We start from the raw sequence: 12,426 nt of genomic DNA, 5'->3' as shown, positions 1-12,426 counted from the left end.
TATCATTTCATTACAATATACTTTTGCTTAATATTCCAACATTTTAGTCATTTTAAGATTTCTAGTTATTAAATTTATTTCACTTTAAGAGAGATATAGGCTCAATGGAAAATATTTTAAAACTCCCAAGTAAATGAAAAGCAAAAGCTTCTCTTCCAAAACTACCGCAGTGAATGATTTTATGTTTTCTTATAAGATATTTTGAGTGGTATTTTATGATATATATTCTTCAGCAATTTGTAAATATATGTATTGTGGCTTGCTGTATCAGAAAGTATACATCTACCTCATCCTCTTCATATGAATACACCATAATTTATTTTTAGCCTTTTCCTTATTCACAGATGTTTAGCTTGATTCCGAGTTTTTGTCATGAACTGCATGCCAATAAATTTATTTTTTTGTACACTTCTGCTAGGCAGATTCATGGAAGTAGAATTTTGGTTTCAAAGTTAATGCACATCATTAGTTTTGATGGACAAATTACCTTCCAAAAAAGCTTCACCGCTTGATACACTCTACCAATTTTATCAGAATGCTTATTTCTACACTTCACTTGTTTGTAAAAAAACGTTGCTGATCTGATGGATGAAAAATGCTAACTCATTTTAATTTACATTTTCCCTTTTCCCCCCTTCCTTCCTTCCTTTTCTTCCTTCATATCTTCCTTTTTTTCCCCTCCCTCTCTTCTTTCTTGTAATAAATATTTTTGGGTACCTAGACGGTACCAGGCTATGTACTAGATGAAAATGAAAAAATACACACATATACAAACACACACAGACACACATATATTACATATATAAACGGTTATATTCTGTGAATTGTCTCTGGAAATGATGGGTTTATGACATGCACCTTATTGTTCTGCTCTGTGCTTTCATCCTGTCTTCTCCACATCTCCAATGACCCCCTCCATCCTCCAGTTTGTGATGGTGGTGCATTCCTGACGGCCTAGCTCAGCTGGCCTCATCTTGTCACCTGTGAAACAGTCTCTTACTCTTCTTCTATTCCATCTTCATTCCCTGGCAATATTAATTGTTCCATCTTCTGAGTTTCCATAGTTATTTATTCATATTTCTGGTATTACCACTTTGTTCAGCCCATCTTGTATTTTTACTAATTTTTTGTGTATTAGGTTACTCTAGATTAGCCTTTAGTCATGTTTCTAACATCAATGGTAGAATTCATTTGACCTAAACTGGATGAGGAGCTATTCTTGGGCAAATGGTCCTTGTTCAAGACCCCTAAAATTGTATCGTATAAATGGCTTCCTACTTTGTATATAGCCTGGCCTGACCCCAGATTCAATGGAGGCATGAGGAAAGAAATTCAGAAGTTGTGCAATATTAGGCACCCTTAGGATGAAAAATTAATCCATATTCTACTGGGAATTGATCTAAAGTTTTCCAGAAGACAGAAAGGGAGTTGACTTCAGTCCATTATACCACAAGAATGTAGTTTAAAGGAAATATTACAATAACCATATTAATGTGTTATATTTCTGAGTAGCAGGAACCTGTCTTCCTTATTTGAATATCATCACTTATTTTTACAGTAGCCTTTGAAACAGTTTAGTTCTCAGTTAGTATTCTCTGTACTGAATTTACACAGTACAACCCCCTCTACATATTTTATCACTTTTGCTTCTCACTGTCTTGACACTCGTTAGGTGCAGTTTGGCAATTGTGGTAGATAAAGTATATATTAACGTTTCCACAATATAGGTAAGGTATTGAGCCCCCAAATGGTCAAAGGGTGGGCTTCAGGCCACTGCCACTAACTTATAATAGCTTATAACTGGCCATGAAGATGAAAGCCTAGGCTTTCTGACTCTTCATACAATATTCTTCCTTTTTCAGATAGCTAAACTTCTTGGAATTGGGTTTTGTATGTATTATAATCTCCTGTGATATCGTAAAAACATTATGAAATTCAATTGCGTCTTATTTCCATTGGGAGAACAGTCTCTTACATACCTAATACATGGCTCTTATCTCTCTCAGACTCATTGCAGAATTTTATGTTATCAGTGTTTTATTTTTCAGTCAATTTTTTTTTTTCCTTTTTATCAGGATCCTAGAAAACTTCTCTTCACAACTGGTAAGTTGTTACTCATTTCTGCTTCTGAAGATTCAGGGAAATCTTGGAAAATAAGCATCATCAAATTACACAGCATTTAGATATATGCTAAAATATAACATGGAAAATTTGCATATGAGAACAAATGATTAGGAGTTCAAGCATACAGTTGCAATGAAAACAGAGGGACAGGGCAAACAGTCAGGGTTCAGATGAATGAAGAGTAAAAGTAAGCAAATGCATTTGCCTTTCATATATTCTTTCAAAGAAAATAGCATAATGCCTTATGCTTGTTGAGGGCCTGCTATGTGCCCACTGCTTTGGCAAATACTATTGGAGATAATACATATGGACCAGTTCTCTGTCCTCAAGGGTTAGAAAGAAACACCAAGCACTCTGAGTGTCATTGTAGTTCTTCTAATTCAGTAATTTAGTAGGATATTTTGTGATCTTAAAACCCATGGAAAAAGAGGAGAAACAGTCATTAAAATAAGTTATCTTTCTTGAAATGTCTTCTTTCTCATTTCTAATTTACTTTTCCTTCTCAAACATATTGTCCCTGAAATCTCAGTATAGACTATTCATTTGTTAAAGCACACTTGAATATCTCAAAATTTTGCCCTGATGTTAGTACAGTTCTTACTATTTTCTTCTTTTTCTCAACCTTACACTTATAATAATGAAAAAGAAACTGTATTTGAGGGATTTTCTTTTTTTTTTGTGGTACGCGGGCCTCTCACTGTTGCGGCCTCTCCCCTTGCGGAGGACAGGCTCCGGATGCGCAGGCTCAGCGGCCATGGCTCACGGGCCCAGCCGCCCCGCGGCATGTGGGATCCTCCCGGACCGGGGCACGAACCCGTGTCCCCTGCATAGGCAGGCAGACTCCCAACCACTGCGCCACCAGGGAAGCCCTTGAAGGATTTTTAACTTGTATTTCGGGGACAAGGATGATTGTGTAGCGGAGATGGTCTATCATAAAGGCTTGGCTGTACTCCCTTATTAAGGATCAGAATTGCATATGGGACTGAGGCATGGCTCTGTGAAATGCATTGTTTTTCTTTTGAATCAATTTTATGGTGAAAATAAGAATAATTGGGGTGTTCTTTCCCTCCACGTCGCAACTACATATTTAGATTGAATATATATATATTTTCTGCCTATCAATGTATGAAGCTTGCCATTTGCAAAGTACTCATTTCAGTTTTCTCTTTAGGAACACAATTTAGTTTTGTTTACAGATTTGCTCATTGAAAGCATGTTTTTATTTAAGCCTTAAGAATTGGGTGAGAAGTAGAAGGGAGAAAAAGCAGAAAAACAAAATAATGTATGAATCAATGTATTTTTTGGTTCATATGAATCATTTTAAGAGAAATAAACAAGAATTTTGTTTTAATATTATCTTGTTCAGCACAGAGTATAGCTGAAGACTTGGGACATTTGAAATGCTTAAAAAAGTTTAGTTTACAAAGATATAAGGAGATTTCTTATATGACAAAGATATGACATTAAGAAACGTAGTAAAATTAATACTTCTTTATAAGTAGGTGATCTCTCCACCTAGCTTGAAACACCATCATCCTATGTTCTTTCCCAGTAGTTCCCATGAGTGTATTGGGCTAGGTAAAGATGATACTTAAAAACACAAATTCCTGATTCCAGCCTAGAGAGAGTCCAGGTTGGGACCTGCCAATATGCTTTATTAACCTTTCCACTACTGTTTTACCGTTTAGTGAGCATCTCATTATACTCTTGAGCATACCTTCTCACCACTACCTACCTTTTACCTCCTCTCTTACTCTCTTTTTATCACCTGGTCAACTCTTGCCTATCCTTTAAGTCTCAGTTGCCATGCCTACCATGCACAGATTTCTGCCAAATTTCACTAAGTAGAGCTGGTCTCTTCTTGCCCTGGGTGCCTAAAGATACATAGTGAAAATACTATGAATAATTTATTTCCTTGCATATACTGTAGAATAATTATTACCTTACATATACTGTGTCTTCCACTTAAAGGTGAGCTTCTCCAGGGTGGAAAAGGGATGTCCGTAGGGCATGCAGAGAAAATATTTTGTGTGGCATTTCTGTCAATACAAACAACTTGAATTATCCAAAATCAGCATGTCAGCATCACTGTAGTGGCCTAGTTGCAAAAAAATTCATGAAAGAAGTACTGTGCTTGCCATCAGGTGCCATCTACTTCACAGGGACACAGACCCTCCCCTTAAGTATGAGGCTAGAGCTCGTCAGGCATCTGGTCGACCCCACTGAATAGTAGCAAGTGAGAGAGCAAAGCAGAATCTAAGGATGGTAATGGGATGAGTGACACTGTTCACTTAGTCCAACTTTGTGTTATGAATACATCTCTGACTGAGTCTATTTCACAGCTATCTTTGAATATTGGCAGGCACAATACCTAGGAAGAATAAAGTTCCTGATGAAGAAAGGCATGCATGTTTTTAGATGTTCTGATGATAAAGCATATTTTCTATTCGTTGATATAGTTCTTGAATTTTAATTTGTTTAATGTTACATAGAGTCTTTTCTCTCTCTGTCTTTAAAAGTTTTTCCGTGTAACCTAGGCCTAAGAAATAAGGTTGTCTTGTAGAAAATAAAGCCTGTGGCAGCACAAGTGACCTAAAATATGGGATTCAGACTCACTAAATAAGAAATGTTAAAGACATTTCAATTAAGAATTTATAGAATAAAATAAGTTTAATAGATTGAATTATTCAAACATTTTATAATGCTTACTACATATCTCCAAATTTGGTAGTACTTGTATGATGAGAATAAAATGCGTAGTATCTAATTTTAATTAGAAAATCCCTCACAAACAAATATAATTTTGTCTCCAATTATGTTTGTAAAAACAGGGTAATGAATACAAGATGGTATATTTCTGACTATATCTGGGTATGGATGAAAATGATATTTCAGTTTCATCTAGAAATGACAATATAGTACAGTTATTCATTTGAAGGGCTACTAATTAATTAACCTAATATGCATAGATAAAAGAGTAATAAGAGTAAACATAACAAGCATGTTTTTTCCTAAGGAAACAAATATAGGTTTTGCTTCATAACTTGAAGACTGAGAGTTCACAGTGTACTTCACTTTGGCAAGTAACTTTCCCCAGTGAGCTTAGACTAGCGCAATAATTTCTAACCTGTGCTTCCTGACTCTTGGAATATGTGTGATAATAGAGGCTAATTTATTGGGACTTGGCTGCGCTGTCATCCAGCGCTAAGTTAGGATGCCCTTTGATGTACCTCGAAAACACTCAATGCTTAGCATTCTTTCAGCACTTAATACCCTATGTTGCAATTGCCTGCTTACACTGTCTCCCACACTGGACTGGGATTTCTTTTAGAGCAGGATTCATTTTTTCCTCTAGCACTTAACAGTACAGTACAGATGCCTAGAAAATAGTCACTGAATGGGTAAAAGTCATTTATTTTTAAACTCTACTACTTGTTGCATAGATATTCTCTACAACATTCCAGATGATTGGTTGGCCAACCTGTTTGTTTAATTCCAGTAAAGAAAACCATAGCTTTTTTTCTTTTTTTTTACTGAAGTATAGTTAATTTACAATGTTATGTTAGTTTCAAGTAGACAACAAAGTGATTCAGTTATACATATGTATACACGTATATTCTTTTACAGATTCTTTTCCATTATAGGTTATTACAAGATATCAAGTATAGTTCTTTGTGCTCTACAATAGGTCTCTGTTGTTTACCTATTTTATTCAATATATATAGTAGTGTGTATATGTTGATCCCCAAACCCCTAATTTATCTCCCCCCCAGAATCCCCTTTGGTTTTTAAGTTACCCACCCCACCCTTTTTTTTTGACCACCATAATTGCAATTTTTTTCATTGCTAATTATAAGTCAGTTTTTCTTCTTCATTGCTCTGAAGTCTATTACTCTATAATTTACAAACTCTGATCCTTTTGTACTTCTGGGAGACAGAAAGGAAAAATGAATTCTTTAGATAAAAAAGTTAACTTCATAAATCTGAAAGAACCTTAAGAAGCATTGAATTGATCCTCAGTTTACAGATGAGATTCAGTGAGCTAGGGGTTTGGCCTAAGGGACAGTAACAGGACCGCAATCCCAGAATATACATACATACCCCAGGCTGTCTGGGACCTCTACTTCATGTTGAAGTCAAATGACTGAGGTCAACTATTTCACCCTCTCTAAGTCTTTCCAGTATGTTTTCCATGCTCTGCTCTAAAAGATGTGCTCTAATTAAATGTTTGAGGAAGTATCTGTTCAATTTTACACTGGATTCTTGACTTTAGTACTTCTCAGAAGCTTTACATTAATGTGCCCTGTGATTCTTCAAGGAATGGTTATAACATTTTTGAGTAATAGAAATTAATACCTCAAGGAATTAATGTTTCAATAATACCCTTTGGAAATTATAACTTCGTTCTAAACATACTCTGTTTTTTCAGGTGTCCTGATGAAGTGATTTGCAGACATTCTGTAACTAATCTTGGCATGTTCAGGACTACATAGGAAACCTTGTGTGTAGACTCAGTAGACATTCATGAAGCCTCAATAAAATTACTGGAAAGGCCTCTCCAACCACAAATTTTACATTTTAAGTGAAATTAGTTGAAGCCAGAGAGACAGACCTCCTTTTTTTTTCTTTAAATTTATTCAGTTACAATTGAAGCACTCTGAATTATACATATGTAAAGCATGCTACTTGATTGGTTTTGATATATGTATACACATGTGAAACCATGATCAAAATCAAGATAACAAATACGTCCATCATTCTGTCCTGCTCTCTACCCCTCCTAACTACAGATCTGCTTTCTATCACTAAAGAATGCTCTGATTTTCTAGAATGTTGTATAAAAGAAATCATAGAGCTTATGTTTTTTCAGGTTGTTTTGGTGGGGGAGGGCAGTCTGGCTTTTTTCACTAAGTCTAATAAATTTTTTGATTCATCTGAGTTGTCATATATGCATAGGTGTGTATCAGCAGTTCTTTCTTTTTAAACTGCTGGTTAATTTTCCAGGTACAGATAAACAATTATTTATCCATTCATCTGTTGATGGAAATTTGAATTGTTTACAGGCCTTGAGTATTAAAAATAAAGTGGTTATGCACATTTTTGAACAAGTTTGGGGTGGATATATGTTTGTGTTTTGGGGGGTATATTCTTGGGAGTGGAAAAGCTTGGTTATTTTGTAGACATGCTGTTCTTTTTAAACAGTAGTTTTCTGCGCTATTTGTCCTTTCCTGTGAACTAGTGTAGTTATCTTGCTCTTCTCTTACCCCCTAGGAAGTAAGTACTCACCTGGGGCAATGGGAAAGGGAGTACCCTACGAAAGAAGTGTAGAGAAGAGATGATTTGGATTAGGCATATCTGGGAAAGGCAAGGATTGTTAGGCTTCCAAATTTGTGTATTGGGAAGAGTGAAAGGAGAGCATACTCCAGTATTAAGTTCCAAAGACCAACTCCCTTATTTCTCATGTGTCCCTTTACAAGTGGAAACTCGTTTCTATTGTACTGGGATTTCTAATGTTATTTTCTAATGATTCTAAACCCTCTGTGATCCTAATGGTGCACATCCCTGTTGCTCTTATATTGTCCCCAGCTCGTTTGCTTCTGCTGGTGGCTTATAGTCCCTGATGGTCCTTCTGTTTCATAGGTGGTTCCTTGTCAAGAGGAAGAGTGGGGGGATGTCTATACTTTTGGAGGCAGAATTGTTTCAATACCTTTTCTACAAAGATTTAAGATGGAATCTCTCAGCTAGGTCATTTAGTACTTTTTGTTGCTTGTATGATTATAAGAGTAAATAAAGGTGACTTATAGACAGAATATTTTATTTGGTAGTAATAAGATAATAAGAAATGAGGCTATTGTGATTTTCACTCTTTGATAAAGCATATCACCTATTCATCTTGGACGTGCTGTATGAGCTAACACTAGATTTGTAGCAATCTATTGTGTCAGTATTAATTTTGAAAATTGACATGTTTACACACTTTACAAAATGTTATGTACTACCAGAAGCACTGATTTCAAAATGTTTTCCATTCTGAGGGGAAATATGTCTGCAAGTGTTCTTAAAACATCAACACTGTAACTTTTTTCTTCAAATTCACCATTTTTTGTTCTACACTCGAAGTTGCAGTTTTTAGAAAGGTTCAGGTTTTGTTTATTTTTTTCTTGAAAATTATTCTAGTTAGTGAAGACCAAAAGAAATTATTTGTCATTGAAACTGAAGGAGGTACTAGTTCCGTAAAAGCGGGGAGGTGAGAGTAAGGAGGGTTTAGTACTATGGTGGAGAAAACCAAAACAAGGGAGTTGAATGTCAACCCTGTCCTGTTGTATTAATTATTGACTTTAGTTATAGTATGTCCCTATAAAAGTGTGCACATATTCACCATTCTGAGTAGAATATTTGAAAATACCAAAATGGACTCCTCTGTTAAAGGTGGAAAAGACTCTGCTTTGTCCTAAAGACCTTGAAACTTATGCTAATTCAAACAAGGCCTTTTAAAGAGGGAACATACAAGGAGACATACAATTTGAATTGGGCTTCCCACAGATCAGCCTAGTACTTTGAATTTTAAGGTAATAACTTTTTGTACATTTTTTCTCAGCATGACTTAAGTTAAACATACTTATGTACGTTTTTATAGTTCCTGGCCTGACAGGGGTCTGCATGGTATTGGTGCTTTTTCTGATGATTACAGCTTCGACATATGCAATACGGTGAGTGTCACAGCCATTATTTTGATGTTTCTTGGTCAGATTATTTAGACTTCGTTAAGATTATCTTCATTTTCATGGGTGGGAAACGTCTCGATTAACCCGAATGTTTAGCCAATGCAATATTCTGGTTACTGGACTGTTCTGTGTAACTAAGAGGGAAATAGAGAGGCATTTCTATATATCATTTCCTGTTTTTGAAAAATCTCTTTCTTTCAGTCAAATATTCTGGGTTGTAAGGAATTGTGTATGGAGACTTTCCAAATACATGTTCCAAAGTGGAATAAAAGGAGGCGGGGTGTGGCTTACTAAATATTAAAATGATTATGCTTCAGTAACTTAAAACAGGATAGAGAATTACTATATTGTACACCTGAAACTAATAGAATATTGTAAGTCAACCATACTTCAATGAAAAAAACAACAACCAGAATAGGACTTACTTGCAAAAATGACCAAGACATTGAATTAAATGATAGTAGACAGAAAGCACTGTAAAAGACTTCGCTATATGTAAGAACCTGCTAAATAATAAAGGTGCCATTATAAACTTGTGAGGAAGGTAAGGCTTAAGTGAATTAAATTCTAGATAAATTACAGTTTACTGTAAAAAATTATACCACTAAAGATTCAGAAGAAACTTTAAGTGGATATTTTATCAGCTCTCATAATGGACAAGGAAAAATATAGGAAATACTTGGCTACCTAAAAATATGAAAACTAAAACTCCTGAATGTCAATATACAATATAAAAACTGAAAAATAAACATGCTATTGCAAAAGTTATTACACTCATATGGAAGTAGTACATTCTTAAATTTGAATAGTTTAACCCACAACAATTGAGAAATATGCTATAGAAATAGGTAATTATTATGAACAGATAAGTCACAGGAGAATACAAAGTGAGTAACACAAAAATGAAATAATACCTAATTCCACTTATACAAAATACTGAAGATGTATAAAGTGGAGTCTGGGTTTGGGGAAACAGGCCCTCCTGCACTATGATTGGGTTTGTAATTTATAAACATGTTTCAGAGAGCAATAGGTAATGTGTATCAAAAGCCTTACAAAATGTGTGTCCTCTGATGTCATAATTCCACTTCTAGAAATTTAGATTCAAAAAGAAGCAGATCTGTGCAAAAAGGCGTACGTTACAAGGATGCTAATGATCTTGTTTATGATAGCAAAAACTGTGACCCATGTAAATGTGACTCTATTAGCTCTTGCCTAAATTGGGGGTTCTAAAGTTTCTAGGGGTTGTATCAGAATCATTAAGCTTTTATGCATACCTGCCCGCCACCTCCAAGATTCTAATCCATGAATATCTGCCGAGATATATGAAATAAAATAACTGTTAGTCTTTTTACTTCTCTCAAACATTCTAGGTTGTGTTTATTATACCCATTCCTCTTCAGACTCTTCGTCCTCCCCCAGGACAATCACACAAGGTGTTTCTTTAAAGTTATACACTGTCCAGGAAGATAAGAGAAAATTTTAATGAACACTTATTTAGTCTATCTCCATCTGAGTTTCCTTTGAACTACTCTCAAAATATATATTGGGATAGAAACATTGGTTGTCTTAGAAGTCATTTGCAAATTGAGAATTTTGATAAAAAGGACAGCAGAAGTACGTATTAGCAGACTATTGCCTGCACCTTCGCCTTACATCATAATAACTTTAATATAAACAGCTGATTTTAATTCTTTCTATGTATCTTTATTTGAAATACAAAGAACCTTCAAAATGATAAGGCGTTACTTATAATTTTTGTCAGTTCTCTCTGCAGTGGTATGTTAATACTTTGATACTAATAGATAAATCTCAGATGAACTCATTATTAAATATGAGTTAAAATATTAAATATGAGTTAAAACTCATATGTTAACTTTCAATTGTGACAGGTATTTGAAAGGATGCACGATTTTTTTAGTGAGATGGAGTGTAAAGTGGAATTGCAATTAAGTTATTTGTTTTTTCAGAGTTTCTAACTATGACATCTTCTGGTACACTCATAATCTCTTCTTGGTCTTCTACATGCTGCTGATGTTACACGTATCAGGGTAAGTTTAAACAAATGTTTTTAAAGCTATGTGTGCCTAAAAATGGGGTAATAAAAGAGAAATCTATAGAAATTTTCACAGGAAATGGTAAAATTATTTGGTTACTTGGAATTGAGGGTAGTGTCAAGAGTGGAATAAATAGTTCTATTTTTGACATAGCATGTTTTAACAAAACTAGCATAAAAGTATATTAAAATGGAAAGACAGAGTTACTGCTCCCACAATGTTGTAGTTTTTAAAGCCCCCTATAGTTATATCCTGATAAGCTCTAAAAGAAAGTGAGTAGGAACTGAAGAACTTCAAGAAGATATTTAGTGTTTGAATTTTCAGGAATTCATTATGTCTTGCTGCTGCAGAGTTTGTAACAGTGGAGTTACTAGTTTACTAATATTTGCAGAGACAGCCAAAGATTTATAAGACCCAAAGACAAGGATCTGTCAGAAACACCAGAAAATCACAAAGGGAAGAGAGATAGCATCCCAAGTTTTTACAAAGAATTTACCCCAAATACTCTGAAAAGTATGTTGACCCAAGCAGTACACTCAAATGTATGGTGCTTAAAATAATTCATTAGGTCAGAGGATGTAAATAAATAATATATTTTTGTGTATGTATATGTCTGCATGATTACAGAGTGGACCTGTGATTTTGTCTTGACACTCACACTAATATGACACAATAGGCTATTGTCTGGCATCAGGTTCACTTGGTTTAGTAGAGGGATACAGGACAGGAAACATGGAATGTCAACAGGATAATGTCAGGTGCTTCTTCAGTAGGGCTCCCTCTAGATGCACAGTAACCATTTTCCACCTTCTCTCCCTTACCTGAATGTAGTAACTCAGTTTTAAGATGAGACCATATGGATACACAAGGACTACCTTGCCTTGGGAAGGCTCATGCTCCACAGGAACCAGTCTCTTGGTAACAGTCCAAGTCTCCTCAAGGGATGCCCTCAGTTGCTAGAACACAGTGCATCAGGAAGCTGAGGTCACTCAGCATCCTCCAGGTCCAGATGCTTTCCATCAATAATAATCAATGCTGGTTGGTAACACAGCTGGCACTCCCTGTTTATCCTAACTCAAAATGTTTCCAGGGAAACAGTATTTGGAGAAAAGTTCAGACCTGCTGTTAATTTTTTCTTCAGAATGTTTTATAATGTACTTTGTCAGTACAGGTGCATGTTCAAAATGTTGTTCCCCCAGTTTTGGAGGCCATTGATTTAGACATCAGTATTATGTGGATCTCCGTCTCCTACGTCCTGGTTCAATTTATTCTGTATCATGGTTCTAGAACGTATAATTGTAGAGCATTAGACACATGGCCATACATAATCCCGACTTCCAGCTAGCCATGGCTGCCACACAGGGAAGAGGGCCACCGTCAGTGGAACCTCTGGGTTCTGTTCTTTTCCCATTGTGGGGCTAACACATTCTGTAGAGCATTAGGGCACCGAGAAAGCCCTTGGTAGAGAAAAACTGCTTTATATTCTGTTCTTTAAATGGCTTGCATGCCTGTCCAGGGCT

General features: G+C 35.5%; 1 protein-coding gene across 2 annotated transcripts in view; it reads left to right on the top strand.

Annotated features, from left to right (window-relative positions):
* Nucleotides 1–12,426, top strand: part of NOX4 (NADPH oxidase 4) — a gene marked incomplete at its 5' end in the record, with an annotated part of 147,344 nt that overhangs the window by 32,380 nt on the left and 102,538 nt on the right. For both annotated transcript variants that reach the window (XM_079930234.1, XM_079930233.1), the window contains 3 exons: nucleotides 2,076–2,103; nucleotides 8,762–8,834; nucleotides 10,820–10,900. In XM_079930234.1, coding sequence (XP_079786360.1) covers nucleotides 2,076–2,103; nucleotides 8,762–8,834; nucleotides 10,820–10,900 — 182 coding nt within the window. The remainder of the gene's footprint in view (nucleotides 1–2,075; nucleotides 2,104–8,761; nucleotides 8,835–10,819; nucleotides 10,901–12,426) is intronic.

Source organism: Stenella coeruleoalba, assembly GCF_951394435.1.
Source record: "Stenella coeruleoalba genome assembly, chromosome: 8".
NCBI classification, from domain to species: Eukaryota; Metazoa; Chordata; class Mammalia; order Artiodactyla; family Delphinidae; genus Stenella; species Stenella coeruleoalba.
This window is presented reverse-complemented; position numbering and strand designations above follow the sequence as displayed.